Raw genomic sequence first — 23565 nt, 5'->3', positions numbered from 1 at the left:
AGCTAACAGAATTTGATTCGCTACACAGTTCCTTTCCTTTCCTCCGTACTTATGATTGTAATGGATTCAATTAATGTACAGAATCTGCTTTCATTTACAGGCCCCAAAGCTCTTTCCATCACTCATCACTGTACCTCACTTGCATAACAGAACCCTTGGTATTTTGGTATTTTATTAAGATCCCCATTAGCTTTTGCGAAAGGAGCAGCTACTCTTCCTGGGGACCACACAAAACATGAAACATGACATAATATAGAACATTAAGAGACAAGACCAGCTCAAGGACAGAAGTACATATATTTAAAAATGGCACACGTAGCCGACATATCAGCACATACACACAAACTATCTAGGTCCAATAGGGGAGAGGCGTTGTGCTGTGAGGTGTTGCTTTATCTGTTTTTAGAAACCAGGTTTGCTGTTCTACAGTGATGCATGGCTGACATTTTTTTGCCAGATTTCTCCTGCATCAACAGTAGCCATGGAGAGATGCGAGATGACTATAGTCAATGTTAAGATTCCTGACAGTGGGCTCCATGGCAACTGGAAGATGTTTTGGGTTGGGGGTGCTTATACCAGCATTCATTTGGTATTTTAATTACCGTACAGTTTGTTTCTCAACAAACACTGTTTCTCATTCCTCCTCAGCCCTGACCCTGAACAAACAGTTGAAGTTGGAAGTTTACATACACCTTAGCCAAATACATTTAAACTCTGTTTTTCACAATTCCTGACATTTAATCAGAGTAAAAATTTCATTTTTTAGGTCAGTTAGGATCACCACTTTGTTTTAAGAATGTGAAATGTCAGAATAATAGTGGAGAGAATGATTTATTTGAGCTATTATTTCTTTCATCACATTCCCAGTGGGTCAGAAGTTTACATACACTCAATTAGTATTTGGCAGCACTGCCTTTAAATTGTTTAACTTGGGTCAAACGTTTCGGGTAGCCTTTCACACACTTCCCACAATAAGTTGGGTGAATTTTGGCCCATTCCTCCTGACAGAGCTGGTGTAACTGAGTCAGGTTTGTAGGCCTCTACTCGCACATGCTTTTTCAGTTCTTGTCACAAATGTTCTATGAGATTGAGGTCAGGGCTTTGTGTTGGCCACTCCAATACCTTGACTTTGTTGACCTTAAGTCATTTTGCCACAACTTTGGAAGTATGCTTGGGGTCATTGTCCATTTGGAAGACCCATTTGCAACCACTCCAATACCTTGACTGTGTTGTCCTTAAGCCATTTTTCCACAACTTTGGAAGAATGCTTGGTGTCATTGTCCATTTGGAAGACCCATTTGTGACCAAGCTTTAACTTCCTGACTGATGTCTTAACATGTTGCTTCAATATATCCACATAGTTTTCCTCCCTCATGAAGCCATCTATTTTGTGAAGTGCAGCAGTCCCTCCTGCAGCAAAGCACCTCCACAACATGATGCTGCCACCCCGTGCTTCACGATTGGGATGGTGTTCTTCGGCTTGCAAGCCTCCCCCTTTTTCCCTCCGAACATAACGATGGTCTATATGGCCATTTTTGTTACATCAGACTGGAGGACATTTCTCCAAAAAGTTAGATCTTTGTCCCCATGTGCAGTTGCAAACCGTAGTCTGGCTTTTTTTAATGGAGGTTTTGGAACAGTGGCTTCTTCCTTGCTGAGCGGCCTTTCAGGTTATGTCGATATACGACTCAATTTACTGTTGATATAGATACCTTTGTACCTGTTTCCTCCAGCATCTTCACAAGGTCCTTTGCTGTTGTTCTGGGATTGATTTGCATTTTTCGCACCAAAGTACGTTCATCTCTAGGAGACAGAACGCGTCTCCTTCCTGCGCGGTATGACGGCTGCATAGTCCCATGGTGTTCATACTTGCGTACTACTGTTTGTACAGATGAACGTGGTACCTTCAGGCATTTGGAAATTGCTCCCAAGGATGAACCAGACTTGTGGAGGTCTACAATTTTTTTTCTGAGGTATTGGCTGATTTCTTTTGATTTCCCCATGACGTCAAGCAAAGAGGTACTGAGTTTGAAGGTAGGCCTTGAAATACATCCACAGGTACACCTACAATTTACTCAAATGATGTCACTCAGCCTATCATAACCTTCTAATGCCATGACATTCTGGATTTTTCCGAGCTATTTTAAAGGCACAGTCAACTTAGTGCATGTAAACTTCTGACCCACTGGAATTGTGATACAGTGAAATTATAAGTGAAATAATCTGTCTGTAAACAATTGTTGGAAAAAATACTTGTGTCATGCACAAAGTAGATGTCCTAACCAACTTGCAAAAACTACAGTTGGTTAACAAGAAATTTGTGGAGTGGTTGAAAAATGAGTTTTAATCACTCCAACCTAAGTGTATGTAAACTTCTGACTTCAATTGTAATATAATGCCTAAAAGCAATGCTCAACCACAATAGATAGCTCCAAACAAAATGTTCCAACCCTGGTCTATATGAGGCCATAACCCTCTACAAATAAGTAAACACCAGCACATTCAATTTCATGGCAGAAATTCACATTTTTTGAAACATAGAGAGTGAGTCAGGGTTTACGAGTGTTCTTTTAAATGGCTCCTGTGTTGGTAGTACTCCACAGAATCCCACCGTGTCTTTGGTTTACAGGTGACAGGTTGGGGACACATTGGTGGTGGCAGGCCCCTCTTTAAGTGGTAAATGGGAAGTCACCAGCTGTCTAGGCAAGTATATCTAGGATCCTGCTTGGGAGCCATCTGTGCGCCCAGCCCCACATCATTAGTGAGAGAGAGAGTGAAGGAGGACTGTAGGCTGTGAGGACCGGATTAATATTCACACCTGTCACTCACTCCTGAGATAACCCCCTCCCAGCACCACCTGCCCTGTTTGTTCCTCTCCGTCTCTCACTCAAACTGAAAAGCGCGGCCATTTAAAATTGCCACATTATCGCCACGCATTGTCACAGAAACAGAGACACAGGTCATGTTTGAATACTCTGAAAAAGCACCCTTTTTTCCTTCCTTCCAACCCACCCTCCTGACAGAGAGAGACTGTTATTAGTGCTCCACCAACTTGAGTCAACACATGGCTAATTTGCATCTCCACCTATCTGTTTATCCTATTTGCATGACCATGTGTAGCTTTGTCCCACAACTATCCATTTAAATGAAAATTTATATGAACAATTTTGACTTTTACTTTTAATTTTACAGATGGCACTAATTTGAATGGCTAGTTGCGGGATGAAGCTAGGACATGAGGTGCAGTTGGTTTCCTTTCAAAGCAAAGAGGGAACTGTCTGAGGGTATTTCTAATCAACCATTACAAGATTTCTTAAGAGAAGCCAAAACAAAATCAAACCATGGGAGCTGCTAAATTTCAAGGATGATGTTATCTTCTCGGTTTAATTGCCTTTGTGACTCAAAGTGTTGATGCAACCCTTTCCTGTGTTCTCATGAAAAAGTAGAAGCAGTCGAATCTGCCTTTGGATACTCCGTTGGATACATTTTAATAGATTATAAAAATGTGAGAAAAGGCCAGTCTCTCTCTCTCTCTCTCCACTGTCAAACTAAGACAAATCAAAAGGCTGCAAAAGAATAGGAGAAATATGCTAATTGGATATGGGTTAGGATTTTTTTTAAATATATAAAAAGGGATAATAAAATTACCCCTCCAAGGCTTCTTCTTTGTAAGACCTCAACAAACGATGTGTTCCGGAAATAAGACACCAATGTGTCATGAATAATATCAAAGTGAGTGCGCTCTATTGTATTTGTATTGACGAGCTGCGTTAGCGTTAGGTACAGTATATCTGCAGGCTTTCAGCTTCGTTCTCCCTTAGCAGATGTACAAGTAACTAGCTATTCCTGAGGCGGGGAACAAACGCGCACCACTTTTCATCAAAGGAGAACAGCATTGATAAGCTCCATTGTTGGTTAATTCGATAACTGTAGTGCCCTCCTGTGCTCTTTCTAAAAAGAGAAACTTGCTGTGGAGAAACTTGCTGTGTTCACACACCAATGTTCAACATGGATAAAACCCCCGTAGTTATTTATGAGACACAATCATAAGCTTCAAATGTATTTTTTTTCCCACATGAAAAATGACTGTAGTATACTATGGTATAAATTATATAGTATTCACAGTAGTGTTTTTGCAGAGAATACTGTAGTATTTACTGTAGTGTTGTGGACATGACTATAGTGTCCGTATTTACAGTTTACTATAGTATAAATATTGTAGAAGAATGTTTGTTGGCATATACTATAGTAATTACTGTAGTGCTTTTGCTGACTGTAGTATTTTTGCAGACATTACTGTAGCGTTTATTACAGTGTTTTTGTTTTATTACCTTTAACATAGCAGTGGGGCTTTCTCCTTGATGAAGAAAAGATTAACCTACTGGACAAAATACTCAAAGAGCAAATGTTTCATAACCTGTAGGACTGAATGGAAAGTTCAGAGCTTCTACTCTTTTCTATGACCTGTAGGGAACACAACAAATTGTCTATCCTTGGCATGTAGGTTTCTCAATTATGGGTGGCACAAATTGGTGTATGGGGAAGGGGAATGGGCAGGGTATATGCAAATTAAATACTGTAGTATATACTGTAATATTGCATAAGCACAAGATACCACAGTGGACAAAATCCTATTGGCGGTGCATGGGGAGGATTTTTTGGGGACCAGGTCACCATGACCAAAAATAGGAATGCCAGATTTGTCAAAAGTCAACATCTTCTCCAGGGGCTGTCAAGGTACCCTTAGCTTAGCCTAAGTAGACTCTACTCAGTCTTCTGTTCTGCTCTGTCCCTAAGCGGACAAGACACAGCAGTGGACAAAATCCAAATGGCGGTGCATGGGTGGGATTTTTTGGGACCAAGTCACCCCCACCAAAAATAGGAATGGCAGATAAGGGCACCCAACCATTCCCGGCCTGTGCTGGCACGGCTCCATTCCTGCCACCAGAGGCTGGGCTGTTTCTGGGTAGATGGCTCCAGGAGGGTACACAGTCCACTCTGCATTCTCTGTTGGGCAAACACTGGCCTGCCAGCTGTTGCAATATCCAACGTTTTCACGTCCAGTTTTTGCTTATTTTTTTAGGGAGGGAGGTTCATGTGTGCATCTGTGGGGGATGGGTGGCACTGAGTATTCAGGATTTAAACAAGGCCCAGACAGAGATCAAACAATGGACCATCATCACTCTTCAACCACAGGTACAGGAGGGGAGGTCAGGGGCTTTGTGTAGTAGAGGGGTGCAGAGTGAGAGTGTGTGTTGGGAGGGGGGGGGGGGGGGGGGGGCTTGATTGTGTGTGTGTGTGAAGGATGGGGGTGTCCAGACACAAAAACATTGTCTTTGAGGACAGCACCCTCAACATTGTCCCATTGTTCATGTCATTTGAGAGCATATGTTTCCAGTGACAGTGTAACATGTTCTCAGGCCAAAGGTTTCTGAAGTCACAAGGCTTATTTTCAGCTTCCTCTTTCAGTCTGTTCTAATGAATGCACATACTGCCCCAAAGTGTTAGGTATTTTTTGCTTTTCATGATTTGCATAGAGACAGCAGTAATGATTACTTCAATATTAAACATAATAGACTCTGATCTGTCCATACTGGAACAATAATTGCTTCTTGTTTTGGTAGAGCACAGAATTATGTTTTTAGATAACAAGAGTTATAAATCTTCTCTCAGAAATCTGTCCCTAGAGTTCGTGTGTGTCCTTAGGACTAATTGCTCAAACCCATTATAGAGCATGATTCATGAATATACTCCAATTATCCAAATGTCATAGTATTTTTTTTTAATGAACAACATGGTTTTCATGAGTGGATCGCCAAGTCAGTGTTTCAGTTCTAAGTCTTGGCCACATCCCTGTCTATTCATGACATGTTCATGCCTGCTCAAATTGACACAAAAAGCCTGCTGTATGCCTGGTTTAGTAATTTTAATTTCACCATAAGTGCTTTTTGCCTATGACAACAAGCAAGTTGTAAAACTTGACGCGAGAGGCTTGTATAAACTACACCGTATCGGTTCATTGAAATAGTTTGAAATGATTGAATAAAACCCCGTCGCAAATAAAATATTAAATGGAGAATTCTGTGAATCGACAGTAAATGTTTACCACCAGCACGAGAAGGCTTGCATGGTCTGGGCGGGGTGTGGTAGCGGTCCCGGCCAATCAGACAGTTTTTTTCTCAACCATGGACTATCGACAGAAGTTGAGACAGGCAGTCTGGAGTAAATCTGAACCACGATGGACGCAATAACCCGTTGTCTCGTGTTAATAGTCCTGTTCTTTGGGACTAGGATTCCAGAAAATTATGGTAAGTGAGCGAGGCTATGCCCCGACAGCTATTTATTTCCTCCAATATGTTCTGGCCACGAAGTTTGATTTCGGGGCGTCCGTTGTTGCTCTTTGTTTCAAGAAGTGCCAGCCCTAAAGACTATTTTCAAAGATGGCGCAGGTCAAAGCAAGCTGAGCTGTCAGTGGAATGTTTATTGTTTAGGGAATGTTTGAGGGGGGGTGAACGAGCGAAAATAGCTAAAAGTCTCATGCACCTCCAAGGGCTTCGGCTTTAGTCCAGGAACAAAGCAGGATACACTCCGGTCAAGTCATTTGCAACCCGCTGTGCTCCAGCTTTGACTGATTTATGTGGTAGTATTCCTCATTTGAGAAAATACAAAGTTGGCATCCTGCACAGCTGTTTGTGTCATCGTCGTGTTATTGTTAATTTATCGTGCTGGACACGAACGGAGGAGTTTACTGAGCGCTGAAAAACGCCTCATGGCAGGACTGTCCAGGCCATGGCTATGTTTTGCATTTGTGTCCGTGTAGCTAAATAGTCGCAGCTACAACGTTAGCTAACTTAGCTGTCTATTTTGAGGGAGAATTGAGGTTAGATATCTACAAATACCTGTTCAGTCAACAGACGAGATGGATTTAGTTTAATTTGACACCTAGTTATATTAACGTTATAGCTTTCCAGTTGGTTATAAATCCATCTATTTAGCTAGTCTTTTATTGTTGCTACAGTATGTATTCGCTAGTTACTCATGCTTTTCTTGTAAAACCGCTACGGTTTCAAATGTGTTGACAGTTTAAGTTAAAGCAAAGCTAGCTAACGCTAGTGACCGATCAAGGGGCTGTTTAAAGTCATGCTCATTTTCTACAAACTTGTCTGTGGTCTCGTGTGAGCTTCACTGAGAGCTGAACTGGCAACATTTTGCTCGAAATTCTAGACAAGCTAAGCAACAACTATAGCTAGTGTGCTGGGCAGCTGTCGTGCAACATTTGCCGACCATTTGATCATCGCGAGTTAACTCACAATAACAAAGACTTGACCCCCCCTTCTATGCTTTCTATATACCTAATGTCGATTATTGTACATTTCTTGGCGGCTATATGGCTGACAGTGTGCATTCACACTTGACACGGTTCCTTCATCCTAAATGTCGTTTTTGATGCTTTGTTGAAAAACAACTGTTTTTTTTGTATGAAAGTCAACCTGTGATTACCACAAACGTACTTAATTATATATATATATATATTTTTAACAAGAATATAGAATAATTCTGCTGCTTCGGAACCTCACGATATTGCTTTGTGACATTCCTTTGTGTAGATAGAGGGAGAGTCGATGCAAGCATGAATACATCTCAGCTCACAGTGGTTGTATCTTGATAATGTAAAGATAACCATTGAGGCAAAAGGTTCCTATACGTTTATCCTGTGTCCTTAAATAACGTTATTAATACTCAATTGATATGTTGCCCTGCAGAGGATCTGTCTCTCTTTTTGATATACCATTGACATGCTCCGGTGACCTGGGAGCTGAAACGAGGCAGGATAATTTGCATCAGAATGTAATGAAATCAATAACCTTGATGCATATAATCCCATGGCTGAAGGAGCTGACCACTTACTCGAATTGAAGGCACTGGACTTCTGTTCGCTTTTTCCTCACCCATAAGAAGCTTAGCATTAGGCTATCTGTGTATTTCGTGGGAGTGTTTTTGTGTAAGATAGGGGATGAATCCTCAGTTCCCCACCCCAGAATATTTGATGCCGTCACCACTGTCATCAATAATTCACAGCTTCAAGACAGACCAGATATGAAATAGTTCATGTAAATACACGCACTAAAATTGTACATGTTCTTACTTTGGCTTGTAGAGGACAGTAGCCTAGTGCTCATCATACATGCTGTCAGTAACATGTATGACACACAGAGGGCAGACAATAATCAATCAATTGTCAATTAGATTGGTCACCCTACCCATGTTGTTTACATCATGGGACCTCTCTAACCAGACTCAGTACAACATCACCTTTATTTTAGCTACATTGGATGGGACGTTAGTCACAAGCAGTTCATTTCACATCATCTGTGGAGACAGCTGGTGTTTGACCTTTGCGTCCTCCGGTGACCTTTTGAAAACCTCATTACTGTCCAGCACAGATCTCCCGTGGTGCTCAACACGCTCACAGAATTCTGTGTGCCGGAGCCCCCTTTTCCAGTTTGGATCTGCATAAAACTTGCATTGCTTTCTCTCTGCAGACTGTGCAAGGAAACAGCACATTTTCATCTGGGAAATGAAAAGATGTGCAGCTTAGTTTGACTTCTCTGGGGTGCCATTTCTGAAAATAAAACCGCATCAAAAGCTCTAACTGCCAGTGTTACCATGTCGACGTGGCATCAGAATATCAAATGGGGGATCAACTCCAGTCACATCCATAACCTTTTTCTCTTGGAACAACTATTTCCCTCTTCTCTGAACCTCTATGGACGATTATAAGCCCCACAAACTGAGCTCACCCCGCTAGTCCAAGAGGGGTGTTTGTTACGGTGAATACAGTAAACGCTACCTTTTGGTCAGAGGAATCTGAAGCATCCGAGTGACCCCAAACTGCCTGTTGTCCTGGCTTAAGGGACCACAACTAATATGAGAAGTTGTATTTTTGCCAGCTGTGATTGGATTCATGGGCAGTGATGCATTCAAACGACCCGCTTTCGGTGGCATCTGCGGGGATTGTAGCTTTTTAAAGAACAGAGAGGCAGACCTATTATGTGCTGGGCTTTTGGTTTTTGTTGTTTTTCTGCTCTTATCCCTCCAATTGCCTGTGTTTAGGCTTACAGGGTTTGAATAAATGTTGAGAGAGCTGTAAGCATTCTTTCTCAGTTAAAAGGCTCTAGCAATTCTGCCAGGAAGGAAGTACATTGATCATTCTCCTCACACAAATACAGAAAAACTGAATAATGGCTTTTCCATTGGAAATAGTTTAGGCCTACCTGTTTTTGCAATCTCTATTAATCGGTCGCTGCCTTTCTCTCCTCCAATTGCTCTACAGACACTCGTATCAAGCAGCTGTATGCATTGCTTTTATGTCACTATCCTCTTTATCTGGAGAATATTTTAGAAGCAATTTTGGCTAAGTGCCTTTCCCAAGGGCAGAAAAGCCCCCCCCCCCCCATATGAACTGCGTGCCCCTATCTAGCTCATAAAACTCCTGCCCATCATGGAGGAATGGCGTGCCATGCACTGCACTCATCCACACAGCCTGAACTACCTTCCTGCTTGGAGGATACGTGTGTGCTTGGAAGAGACGTCAGAGGAGCAGTTGGTCCCTACTGGAGTTGGCAGTCTCTTCAATCCTCTCAATCACCTCAGCTGGCGAACGGTTTGGATAGCCAACCTGCTATGAACTCGCTGTTTTAAACTGATGGAGCGATCAATTTGAGTAAAGGTATAGTCTACAGCCCCTTGAATCAGTGCTTTTGAACACTCCCTGACAAGATTACGAGATGATTAATGGCCTCCCGCCCTGGATTAAAACCAACGGAAACGGTCAACGGTGTACATAACCACATGGTACAGTAGCTCCAATGTTTATCATATTAATGTTGACGTGGCTAGCTTTTTCAAACAGAAATTTGCATCCTGTAGTACTAACTCAAAAAAGTTCTGGGACACTGTAAAGTCCATGGAGAATAAGAGCACCTCCTCCCAACTGCCCACTGCTCTGAGGCTAGGAAACACTGTCACCACCGATAAATCTACTATAATTGAGAATTTCAATAAGCATTTCTCTACGGCTGGCCATGCTTTCCAGCTGGCTACCCCTACCCCGGTCAACTGCCCGGCACCCTTCACAGCAACCCGCCAAAGCCCCCACCATTTCTTCTTTACCCAAATCCAGATAGCTGATGTTCTGAAAGAGCTGAAAAATCTGGACCCCTACAAATCAGCCGGGCTAGACAATCTGGACCCTCTCTCCCTCTGCCGCGGTCATCCCCCTCTTCAAAGGGGGTGACACTGTAGACCCAAACTGCTACAGACCTATATCTATCCTACCCTGTCTTTCTAAGGTCTTCGAAAGCCAAGTTAACAAACAGATTACGACCATTTCGAAACCCACCGTACCTTCTCCGCTATGCAATCAGGTTTCAGAGCTGGTCATGGGTGCACCTCAGCCACACTCAAGGTCCTAAACGACATCATAACCGCCATCGATAAGAGACATTACTGTGCAGCCGTATCATCGACCTGGCCAAGGCTTTCGACTCTGTCAATCACCACATTCTTATTGGCAGACTCGACAGCCTTGATTTCTCAAATGATTGATTTACCAACTACTTCTCTGATAGAGTTCGGTGTGTCAAATCGGAGGGCCTGTTGTCCAGACCTCTGGCAGTTTCTATGGGGGTGCCACAGGGTTCAACCTCGGGCCGACTCTCTTCTCTGTATACATCAATGACGTTGCTCTTGCTGCTGGTGATTCTCTGGTACACCTCTACGCAGATGACACCATTCTGTATACTTCTGGCCCCTCTTTGGACACGGTGTTAACTAACCTCCAGATGAGCTTCAATGCCATACAACTCTCCTTCTGTGGCCTCCAACTGCTCTTAAACGGAGGGAAAACTAAATGCATGCTATTCAACCGATCCCTGTCCGCACCTGCTCGCCCGTCCAGCATCACTACTCTGGACGGCTCTGACTTAGAATACGTGGACAACTACAAATACCTAGGTATCTGGTTAGACTGTAAACTCTCCTTCCAGACTCACATTAAGCATCCCCAATCCAAAATTAAATCTAGAATTGGTTTCCTATATCGCAACAAAGCATCCTTCACTCATGCTGCCAAACATACCCTCGTAAAACTGACCATCCTAACGATCCTCAACTTCGGTGATGTCATCTATAAAATAGCCTCCAACACTCTACTCAACAAACTGGATGCAGTCTATCACAGTGCCATCCGTTTTGTCACCAAAGCCCCATACACTACCCACCATTGCGACCTGTACGCTCTCGTTGGTTGGCCTTCGCTTCATACTTGTCGCCAAACCCATTGGCTACAGGTTATCTACAAGTCTCTGCTAGGTAAAGCCCCGCCTTATCTCAACTCACTGGTCACCATAGCGGCACCCACTCGTAGCACGCTCGCCAGCAGGACAATCTCACTGGTCACCCCCAAAGCCAATTCCTCCATTGGTCGTCTTTCCCTCCAGTTCTCTGCTGCCAATGACTGGAACGAACTGCAAAAATCTCTGAAGCTGGATACTCATATCTCCCTCACTAGCTTTAAGCACCAGCTGTCAGAGCAGCTCACAGATCACGATACCTATACACAGATGGGCTATCTACCGACCTCATCCCCATACAGTATTTATTTATTTCTTGCCCCTTTGCACCCCAGTTTCTCTACTTGCACATTAATCTTCTGCACATCTACCATTCCAGTGTTTAAATTGCTATATTGTAATTACTTCGCCACCGTGGCCTATTTATTGCCTTAACTCCCTTATCTTACCTCATTTGCACTCACTGTACATAGACTTTTTGTTTTATTTTGTTCTGCTGTATTATTGACTATGTTTTGTTTATTCCATGTATAACTCTGTTGTATGTGTCGAATTGCTATGCTTTATCTTGGCCAGGTCGCAGTTGCAAATGAGAACTTGTTCTCAACTACCCTACCTGGTTAATTAAAGGTGAAATATATATTTTAAATAAATAAATATTCATCTGCCTCACCTTCCTTGTCTCACCACCTAGCCGTATTGTAGCAGAATTATTTCGTTTAGGGTTTCTTCGACTTTAGTCAGTCTGTGTGTTTCTGCCCTGCAGTAACCCCAGTTTGGAGGCTCCAGCTCCACAGGAGAATGTGTGTCCAGTCCAGTGTGTGGCAACAGCCATTTGGTTAGCATAATTTTTTTTTTTTTGTACCAGCCCAATATGTTCTTCTTGTCGTTTCAAAAACAAATGTATTACTAGTAAGGTGTATTTGGGTATATTGCTTAATTTCATTTGTTACCTGTTTATTTTAACCAATGTATGTTTAAATAATTTTGATCCAATTTATTATTATAGATCAGGGCTCTGCGCTGACATTTTTTACAATGTATACATTTATGTGCTCCTAAGTAGAATTGTAGAAGCATACAAATGCATTTAGGAGAACAATGACTAAAATGTAATGAATAAATGTTTTTGGGAGTGATCCATGCTCAATCAAGCACAGTTATTGGGTGAGACAAACATTTTCAGCCGGCACTTTAGGACGGGTTTCTTTCACTCAGGCCCCACTTCCAGGATTGGGGAACATCCAACCCTGCTAATGGCTGAATTTGGAGCTCCTTGAGCTGGCTGCATCAAACTGAAAAAGTGTGCTCTCAGGCCTGCCTCGCTCCAGCAACAGAAGGGCAGGTTTACGACTCCTCCCTGTGCCTCCAAGGCGGCTTGGTTCGCTGGGTATTTATAAAGAACACTCAGTCATGTGCTCTGACACACCAGCAATTAGTACAGCCTCCGGCAAAGAGAGGGGCGAAAAGTTAGCACTTCAGCATTGACTGGTACTCGCTGTGCGACTCTTATTGCTCCTTTCCTGTCTGAAGTCTAATTAACACGTCAGGATAGTGGCAAACATCAGCAGAAATGCCATGGGCAGGCCAGGCATACACAAACAGACTTTTCAAACGGCTGTGAAGAAGCCTTGCAGGCTTGCATATATATCTTGAACACTGTTGTAGGCTATTGTTCAAGATATGGTGTCCCACAAACCCATTGCAGTGTTGATAGTTGAAAAGTAGGCCTTTCTTACACATTGTTTGGATGAATAAGTGTTCATCCATTTTATGCAGCAATTATTATGCTTTTTAAACACACTTAAGACATCGTCCGATCTCTTAATGAAACTAGATAATTGTATTTTTCTGTCACGTTATGGTTGTGATTTAAAGCCTTTAAGCTCCATGCTCAGACTTGTAGCCCATACCTGCAAGTTGTAAAATGTCACCAATTTGAGTAAACCGCAGCAGCAACAAACCCATCTAACCCAGAGCTCTTTTTTAAATTCAAGGCCAATTGTTTTTTTCTTATTCATTATGCAAATCCTACTACCTTGAGGTATTTTGTGGGCTCTTTTGAGAAAACATCCGTTGCTAACCGACTGTCACATCCCAGTGAGTCAGTGGAGCATCTGAGCTGTTGGAGCTGAAGGTCTCTGCTGAACAGCTGGCATCAACGGGAGACGCTTTCTCTTAAATCAACCTGATGCATATTCATTAGAGTACTCGTTCAGCCATCCCCATGTTTATATTGAATGTCTGCTCACTGGGAATTGGCCGTTAACTGTATTTAAACTCACTGCTCCCTCGATGCACCTGTGAAAAACGACATTGGCCTTTTTTATTTGGACTTTCTGTTCTAACCTACTAAGAGTTCTTAGGAAACTATGCAGCATTTTGTGTTTTTATGTATTATTTCTTACATTGTTACCCCAGGAAATCTGAAGTCTTATTACGTACAGCAGAGAAGAACTATTGGATATAAGAGCAACGTCAACTTACCAACATTACGACAAGGAATACGACTTTCCTGAAGCGGATCCTCTGTTCGAACCACCACCCAGGACAATGGAGCTAATTGCAGTAGGCTATCCAAAACAACCACGCAGATGAATCGGCCGCCTGGCCAGGTTCTGTAGATGTGCACACCGCTCCTGAGTATACTATTAGCCAATGTCCAGTCTCTTGACAACAAGGTAGACAATTTGAGCAAGGGTTGCCTTCCAGAGAGACATCAGAGATTGTAACATTCTCTGTTTCATGGAAACATGGCTCTCTCGGGATATGTTGTCAGAATCAGGTCAGCCACCGGGCTTCTCCATGCATCGATCCGACAGAGATAAACGCCTCTCTGGGAAGGGTGGGGGAGTATGCTTTATGATTAACGACTAATGGTGTAATCAGATCAACATACAGGAATTGAAGTCCCTCTGCTCACCCGATGCCGGCCATTTTTCCTACCAAGAGATTTCTCGTCAGTCACAGCTCTGTACATTCCCCCTCAAGCAGACACCAAGACGGCCATCAAAGAACTTCACTGGACTATTTGCAAAGTGGAAACCATACATCCTGACGCTGCATTTATTGTAGCTGGGGGTTTTAACAAAGCAAATTTGAGAAGAATTCTACCTAAATTCTTCAAGCTTGTTGATTGCGCTACGCACATGCACAATAACCTCGACCACTGCTACTCTAACTTCTACGATGCCTACAAAGCACTCCCCCGCCCTCCCTTTGGGAAATCCGACCACGACGCCATCATGCTAGGCAGGAACTCTACAGGATGTACCAGTGACAAGAACCATTCAATGATTTTCCGACCAATCGGAAGCCACACACTCAAGATTGTTTTGATCACGCGGACTGGAATATGTTCCGGTTTGCCTCAGAGAACAACATCGACCTATACGCTGACTCTGAGTGTATTTTATAAAGAAGTGCATTGGAGATGTTGTACCCACTGTGACTATTAAAACCTACCCTAACCATTAACTGTGGATGAATGGTGACATTTACGCAAAACTGAAAGCGCGATCCTCCGCATTTAACTATGGATAGTCTGGGAATATGTCTGAATATAAACAGTGTAGCTATTCCCTCCAAGGCAATCAAACAAGCAAAATGCCAGTACAGAGACTAGGTGGAGTCGCAATTCAACAGCTCAGACATGAGGCTAATGTGGCAGGGTCTACAGGAAAACCCGTAGAACTCACCTTTCATCATGATGTGCTTTGAGAGACTAGTCAAGGATCATATCACCTCCACCTTACCGGCCACCCTAGACCCACTTCAGTTTGCAACAGGTCCACAGATGATGTAATCGCCATCACACTGCCCTATTCCATCTGGACAAAAGCAATACCTTTGTCAGAATGCTGTTCATTGACTACAGCTCAGCATTCAGCACCATAGTACCCTCCAAGCTCATCAAGCTAGAGGACCTGGGTCTCAATCCCGCCCTGTGCAATTGGGCCCTGGACTTTCTGACGGACCGTCCCCAGGTGGTGAAGGTAGGAGACAACATCTCCACTTCACTGACTCTCAATACTGGGGCCCCACAAGGGTGCGTGCTCAGCCCCCTCCTGTACTCCCTGTTCACCCACGACAGCGTGGCCATGCAAGCTTCCAACTCAATCATCAAGTTTGCAGACGACACAACAGTAGTGGGCTTGATTACCAACAACAACGAGATGGCCTACAGGGAGGAGGTGAGTGCACACGGAATGTGGTGTCAGGAGAACAACCTCAGTCAATGTCAACAAATCAAAGGAGCTGATCGTGGACATCAGGAAACAGCAGAGGAAGCACCCCCCTATCTACATCGAAGGGACAGCAGTGGAGAAGGTGGAAAGATTCAAGTTCCTCGGCGTACACGTCACAGACAAACTGAATGGTCCACTCACACACAGTGTGGTGAAGAAGGCGCAACAGCACCTCTTCAACCTCAGGAGGGTGAAGAAATTTGTCTTGTCACCCAAAACCCTGACAAACTTTTACAGATGCGCCAACAAGAGCATCCTGTTGGGCTCTCCATGGGGGGGTGCGTTCTGCACAACGCAACACCTGGGGCAAACTACCTACCTCCATGACACCTACAGCACCTGATGTCACAGGAAGACCAAAAAGTTCATTGAGGACATCAACCACCCGAGCCACTGCCTGTTCACTCCGCTACCATCCAGAAGGCGAGGTCAGTACAGGCGCGTAAAGCTGGGACAGAAGCTGTTTTTAGTCTCTATCTCAAGGCCATCAGACTGCTAAACAGAAATCACTAACTCAGAGAGGCTGCTCCCTACATTGAGACCCAATCATTGGCCACTTTAATAAATGGATCACTAGTGACTTTATACAAGCACTCTAAGTAATGCCACATTAATGATGTTTACATATCTTACATTACTCATATCACGTGTATATAGTGTATTTTATACCATCTATTGCACCTTGCCTATGCCGGTCGGCCATCGCTCATCCATATACTTACTTGTACATATTCTCGTTCACCCCTTTAGATTTGTGTGTATTAGGTAGTTGTAGGGAAATTGTTAGATATTACTGCACTGTTGGAACTAGAAGCACAAGCATTTGCAAGCTACACTTGCAATAACATCTGCTAACCTTGTGTATGTGACAAATACAATTTGATTTGATATTAGTAAGTTATCAAATAGCCCATTTGTTGTGACCCGCAGGTCTAATTGAGAGAACTAACAGATGTGCTTAAATGCTCCCTTTTGCTTTCAGTTCCTTTTTGAGAGTCCTAAACCCTAAGCTTGTGCTTTGTTTCTGCTTAAACATCCAGACACAGCTGTGCTTTTGTCCGTGAGGCTGCAGAGGGAGGTTCTGGTCTGTGTGGGGATTGTCTGAGAGGATGGTCCACCTCCCCCATCCCCACATCAGTTCTGGACATAAGCCCTGCCATAATGGAGGTGATGGAGATAGGGCTGGGGATCGGGGCAGGCTGTGACCTATGGAAATGACTCTGGGGAGCCGTGTTCGCTGAATAAGGGGAAAGAACAAACTGGCTGATTTTTAAGTAGATGAGTGGGGGCAGGGTAGCGTGTGGGTTGTGTTTTTTTGTGTGTACTTTTGCCAGATGCGTGTGTGTACCCTTTACTCCATGTGATAACTACATGCTGTGCCACACCACTTTTCAAGGTAACTCTGTACTGGAAGCCAGCAGGGGTACAGGGAATGCAGTTTCCAGGAAACTGGAGTAATTAATTTGATTGCGCATGAAGGTGAGCACGAGCTGGAATGAGGGGTTGCATTGATGATAGACCCACGTGACTTCGTGCCACACCCCTCCTCCTCACTCTCTGCCACTCTCCACCTGGCCTAGGGAATGAGTTGATACGGATTATTATCTATCCTGTTGCATAGTCACTTTACCCTGACCCTATGTACATATCTACCTCAATTACCTCGCACATCGACGCGGTGCTGGTACCCTGTGTATTTATCGTTACTCATTGTGTTTAAAAATATATATTTTTCACATTTTCTCATTGTTGGGAAGGAACTGTAAGTAAGCATTTCACTGTTACTCTACACCTGTTGTTTATGAAGCATGTGACAAATACAAATTTGATTTGAGCTGGGCTACCCCAAGGCTGGCTGGGTGGGGCAAAGCACACAGACTACCCCAGCCACAAGCTAAGCTCTGTGTGTTTTAGTTTTTTAAGGAACAGCAGCAACTAAGACAATTTACTTAGTGCAGAGACGGCCGGGAATTTGTGCGCGTGTTCGTTTCTGCTGTTACATGGACTCTACAGCCTGATGAAACTTTGTTGCTCCTTGCTGAATCAAGCAAAGTGTTTTCGAAATCAAGTCTTTTGTTGCCTAGGCAACACTACCTTCCCTGCAGCAGCAGCACATGGAGTTAGGTGAGGAGAATATATATATATGTGTGTATATATATATATATGTGTATAACTATTATTTTTTATTTTTCGGTGACCTCAGGCATTTGGCTGACGATTAACTTGAAGATATGGAACTACATTTGTGCAAAGACTATACGTTTGCTGCTGCGTTAACCCACGCCATTACACCAGGGAGAGTAATTAGTGTAGCCTAATTATTTATTTGAAGGAGGAAGTAAAGGGCGCCCTAAAACCAAACACCTTGCGCTTCCCTCCGTACAATACGACGACTGCAGGGGGCACAGTCCAGTATTCCAAATACGTATGGGCTACTTGACTTAGCTTTGCACACAGTAAGAATTGTTCAAATGATCTTTTACAGGAGATGCGTTTAATCGTCACATGTAGACACTTCAAAATCCAATGGTGTTAGAATAGGAACATTTTCTTCAAGCATCTAGTGCCAAGTGCTTTTGCTATGATTCTGCCATAAAATATAGCCTAGTTGCTTTGTGGTGAAATGACCGTCTCCTTTCTCACCGGCATGTAGACGACATTTGTATTTTAAAGTGCTTAAGGTTTGTGGGCTCAAAAGGCCAGCGCTTCTGTTCCGTTTGATTGGAGCTTAATCTCCCATGCAAAAAACTCTTCTGCCTGTAATCTTCTCTCCCTTTTTTTTTTAGGTCTCAAAACATCGCTGAATCTCCTTGTAGTTATGACACTCATTAGCAGGAGAGAATTCTCAGCCCCAGGCGAAAAATGTTTCAAGAATAGTGGCTGAAGTAAAGTAGGCTATGCGTAACTTCAGTGTTTATCCTGATAGGCAGATCTGTTCTGGATGCTCTCCGCAGCAGAGGGCCATTGTCCAAGTTGGTCGGAGCTAGGGCTGTTGCGGTGACCATATTACTTCCATCCACTCCGACAGTCATAACCGCAGTAAAATTCCACGTGACCGTTGAGCCACAGTAATGTCCTTTTTATGCACTCCGGACATGCTTTGGTAGTACCCAACTTGCTAATGACCTTCAGGTCCTAATGGCCTGGTACTCAGGGCTCTATTGTTCCTCTAGCCACTCTGACATCAATGCAAATGCTTGAAAATCAAATCAAACTCTTATCAAAACAGTATTGTGCTTTTAAAACTCACCTCACTGATGATAAATTTGAAGAAAGAAGTTCAACAGCAGGTTGAAACTGAATGTAAAACATGGTTTTTGTGGATGTTGTTTCAAAGTCTAACACAACAAAGTGGACAGTGCTTTCCAAGGGGATGAGTAATTCAAAACAGCCGTATGCATGTTCTAGCTTGTACTCATAGGCTTCTAAGACCATGTTATTTTTTTTAAATTAGGCAACTTTAGTTGGGAATGATAACTCTAAATCTAGCGTATATGACCTGTTTAAAATCATCCCTTTTACGCTCAACATATCCACTTCATATGTGCGCACTCTCGATCCGGAATGGGAAAGATATCCTTTTTTATTTTATTCATCTTACTATGAAAATAATATACTTTATCAGCATATCTTGTCAGCCAAATAAATAATCCTATGGCATGGAGCATAGACGGATAACGTACAGTAGGCCAACTGATATGTTTTTCTGAAAAAATAAATCTTGTCATAATGTTTCTTTAGACCTGACATGCAGCTTGTATGCCTGGAGATGCTAAACTTGTTTGTTAATTAATGTCTTTTGCACGACAATAACCGCCTGACAAAATGTCTTGACTGCCACAGCCCTAGTCGGAGCCGATGACGCAGAAAGCTGTCAGTGGATTGTCAAGAGAACCGTGAGAAAAAAAGAAGGGGAAAAAAGGGCATTAGTACAAGAACCACAGTAATTACAGGCTAGGCTGACTTGAAGAGAATTTCCTAAGAGAGTTAAAGCCACAATCTGGAAGATGGGCTGCATATCATTAGTGGACCATCGACAAAAATGTAACCATTGACATCCCATGACATGTTCACATTCCAATAGCTCTTGATTTACATGATATACTGCATCTGTCAAGAAATAATATTCCACGATGACCTTTTTCTACATGAGTTATAGTTCTCGAATTTGTTTAGTCTCATGACAGTAAATCTTACGGCGCTTTAATGACTGAATGAAATGCTGACAAACTGCTTTGCAATTTGCAGGTAAAGTCAAAATCTGCCTTTATACAATGGTCACCAAATACCCACCATTTTATGCTAGCTAACATACAAAAACTCTCATCTCCTCTGCTCGCTCTCTCTCTCTCTCTCTCTCTCTCTCTTTGCTGCTGCATACCCATTGAACTGGCCCCTCTGCTGTTGAGTGCAAGATAATTCAATTACTTCATTAGAGGTCTCAGAAGATGTGAGATCCAATTGCCATTGATTTCTGAAATATGATGCGGTTGTCTTTTGACTCGTATTTTGCTGTGCACCATGTATTAGATTAAACTTTCTACTGTCCTTTTCATTTGAAGCCTCTCTGGGGGCTCGTCGGTGCAGCAGGCACTTGAAGCCTGGTCTTGGCAATCTCCCCTCCACCTAATACTGTTAAAAAATAGCTTATTTAGTCGTAATCAGATTGTGCTAGGCCTATATGGAAATAAGTTAATTGGAGGCTTTGGAGGACTTCAATGACTCCTCATGACAAGGTTCTCCAAAATGCCAGTGTAATTTTCAAAGGTCTTTGTTGCAAAAATGTATTGGGGGGGGGGGTCTTGATGACCGCATATTTAATTCAGAAATATGTTGCGGCGCCCTCCGAAACAAGTTAACCCTCCGCTGACGCATGGACCCTTATCAGTGTGAAATAGGATCAACTTGGCACATTCTCAACTTTATCTGGAATTTATGATTTTGTTGGTTATTTGAATCAGCTGTGTAGTGTTGGGCAAAAACTAGGGATGCACCGATATTACATTTTTGTCCGGTTCCGATATTTGCCTTGCCCCAAAAAATAAACGATACCGATACTATTTTAAAAAAATAATTAGAGTACAGTTAAATAGTTAACACGGACGCAGCGGTCTAAGGCACTGCATCTCAGTGCAAGAAGCGTCACTACAGTCCCTGGTTCGAATCCAGGCTGTATTGCATACGGCCTTGATTGGGAGTCCCATAGGGCGGCACACAATTGGCCCAACATCGTCCAGGTTTGGCTGGGGTAGGCGGTCATTGCCAATAAGAATTTGTTCTTTACGGACTTGAATATTTAGAGGTTACATACCCACCACACTGACCAAAAAGTATTTTTTTTGGCCTTTACGTATGTCCCCATTACCAGTAAAACATATATCTTTCACTTACTTGCTGTGCTGTTTCGTTCTTCATTTGTTCAGTCGTTTCATTCTCAACCAGGATTTCATCATACATGTCAAGCAGTGAAGTGTCTGGTCTGTCTGTCTGTGGCCTCTCTTCCTCGGTGCGCACTGTCACTGTGTATGTAACATTTCACGTAAACCCTGTTTCTTGTCTACATTGAAGTAGAGATCCTTGTACCTAGCATCAAGCATGGTGCCGACACAGTAAAGAGGCTCAGAGAGAATTCCACCGACTTGCTTGTTCACAGCCTCAAGTACTTTTGTACGTTTTAACCCCACGGTCTGTGTCAGTTTTGTTGAGCAGTTGTTTCAATGCCAGAGGGTATCACGTCTGCTGCAGACGCAGTTTATTAGCTTTTTTTCTCGAGTCAGTTGTTCGAAAGGAGCTAGGAGTGTTTCCATGTTTCAAACATGTTCTCAAATGTCATTGAAATGACAACAGCGGTATGAGAACCAGCACATTCTTGAGCATGCAATATGGCTTTCCTCAGTACAAAATCCTTGTCGACCCACTGTGTTCATGGGCCTGACATCGCTGGTCCAAATGTCAGTCGTGAAGCTAATAACAGTGACGCTCATAGATGTACGTTTCAACAATACTGTGTAGTTCCGGTAGGGCAACATCTGAAAAATGGTATTTACCGGGGCCCAACCAGTCGGCGAAAGCCAACATCATCCACGACAGAGGCCGGTTGATTGTCAAGGGCAATGAATTCCATTATCTTGCCTTTTAATGGATTTCAAAAACCTACACTCCTTGGGATCCTGAGGACTGAGTTTAGGAAACCCTGTAGAAGATCTTTTATTTCACTCCATTGTTGACCATTTGTCAGTTGCTGACTACCTATCAGCCGTGTTGCTTTTCCTTGCGGGTAAGATGTCTTTCACCAGCCATATTGGCAGGCAGTGGTGGAAAAAGTACCCAGCTGTCATACTTGAGTAAAAGTAAAGATACCTTAATAGAAAATGACTCAAGTAAAAGTCACTGAGTAAAATTCTTCGGTAAAAGTATTTGGTTTAAAATATATTTAACTATCAAAAGTAAAGTATACATTGCAAATTCCTTATATTAAGCAAACTAGATGGCACCATTTTCTTGTTTTTTAAATTTACAGATCTGCACAAGCACACTCCAACATTGACATAATTTACAAATGAAGCATGTGTGTTTAGTGAGTCTGCCAGATCAGAGGCAGTAGGGATGACCAGGGATGTTCGGTTGATAAGTGCGTGAATTTGACTATTTTCCTGTCCAGCTAAGCATTCAAAATGTAGCGTACATTTGGGTGTCAAGGATAAGGTAAAAAGTACAATATTTTAAGGAATGTAGTGAAGTAAAAGTAGTCAAATATATCCCCCCCAAAAAACTACAAAAAACGACTAAAAATACTTTAAAGTACTACTTAAGTACTTTACACCACTGTTGCCGGGTGGTCAGGGCTCCACAGTGCGAGCATTTCACTAATTTGTGAATAAAAAAGCTAAGTATGATCTCATCTATAGCTAAATAAATGCTGCAGTATTTCTGACATTTTCTTTCATAGCTGGTAAGCTATTTGCACAAAGGCTATACAAGATTCGTAGTTCTTTGACTATCTGTGGCTGGTAGATAGATATAATATTATAATATAGTAATATATCTGCCATACTGGCTGGTGGACCAAAAAGTTTGTTTTAGACCCAGTTGGAGGCCCACTTGGCTGCGTGTGGACCACTGTGCCCTTTTGGATGTTCATGTCATCTGTCCACTTTATTTGGGCGGTGGCGTTCGGCACTCTGTAGACTTCTCACTTTGCTGACCCCTGTCCAAAAATAGTCTCTTGGCTTTGGGGCTCCGGCAGTAGTCCTCCCCAAAACCATTTTGGCTGTATCCAGCCACGATCTCTCTCTGGGTCAAGGCCAGCATGCTTTAGCCTGAAGTCTCTTACACAGTCCACCTGCCTATGGTCTGGTTCAGTCGTTTTAGCGGGTTTAAGGCATAGGGGATGACTGTTGTTCCCTCTACCAAGTAGTTAACAGAGTTGAGACTGTGGGCCAGCTCCCTCTCGAAGTGTATGCTGCTGATACATCAGGTTTCTTCTCCACCCAGGACCAGAGGCTGTCTCCTCTCTTGGGAAAGTAGAAGTGAGCAAATCTACACTTCCACTAGACAAAATATCCTCTGCTGAAACCATCAATAAGAGATTAGGTGTGACGTGCCTTGGCCGGTACACAGTGTCCCTGATCTCGAAGGCAGGCTGTGGGCTGAATCGTAAAGCAACGCGCCATCACGCCACAATGGGTACTCCGCTGCTACTACTCCAGCCAAGCTCACCTAGAGAATCCATGAAACACCTAGCGAATGGGGTTGTGTTAAAACCCCCCACTGTTTGAACGCATTTTGTTCTGTAGGTTGTTATTGAGACCACACAAGCCATGTTTTTTTTATTTGTAAAATATTAGGAATCCCCATTAGCCAACGTCAGTGGCGACAGTCTTACTGGGATACATGTTGGCAGTCCTCGCCTTCATTTAATCCCATATAGGAACACTCATCAGTATGCATGGTCAGGTGCAGCA

General features: G+C 43.0%; 1 protein-coding gene across 2 annotated transcripts in view; it reads left to right on the top strand.

The window, feature by feature from the left end:
• The first annotated feature begins 6182 nt into the window (after positions 1–6182).
• The window catches only part of LOC109899370 (TGF-beta receptor type-1), a 63828-nt gene continuing 46445 nt past the window's right edge, over positions 6183–23565 (top strand). For both annotated transcript variants that reach the window (XM_031836143.1, XM_020494552.2), the window contains exon 1: positions 6183–6308. In XM_031836143.1, the coding sequence (XP_031692003.1) occupies positions 6239–6308 (70 nt within the window). In that variant the 5' untranslated portion in view covers positions 6183–6238. The remainder of the gene's footprint in view (positions 6309–23565) is intronic.

This window comes from Oncorhynchus kisutch, linkage group LG11, assembly GCF_002021735.2.
Source record: "Oncorhynchus kisutch isolate 150728-3 linkage group LG11, Okis_V2, whole genome shotgun sequence".
Classification (NCBI taxonomy): domain Eukaryota; kingdom Metazoa; phylum Chordata; class Actinopteri; order Salmoniformes; family Salmonidae; genus Oncorhynchus; species Oncorhynchus kisutch.
Note: the sequence above shows the minus strand (reverse complement) of the source record. Positions and strands in the feature narration are given on the sequence as shown.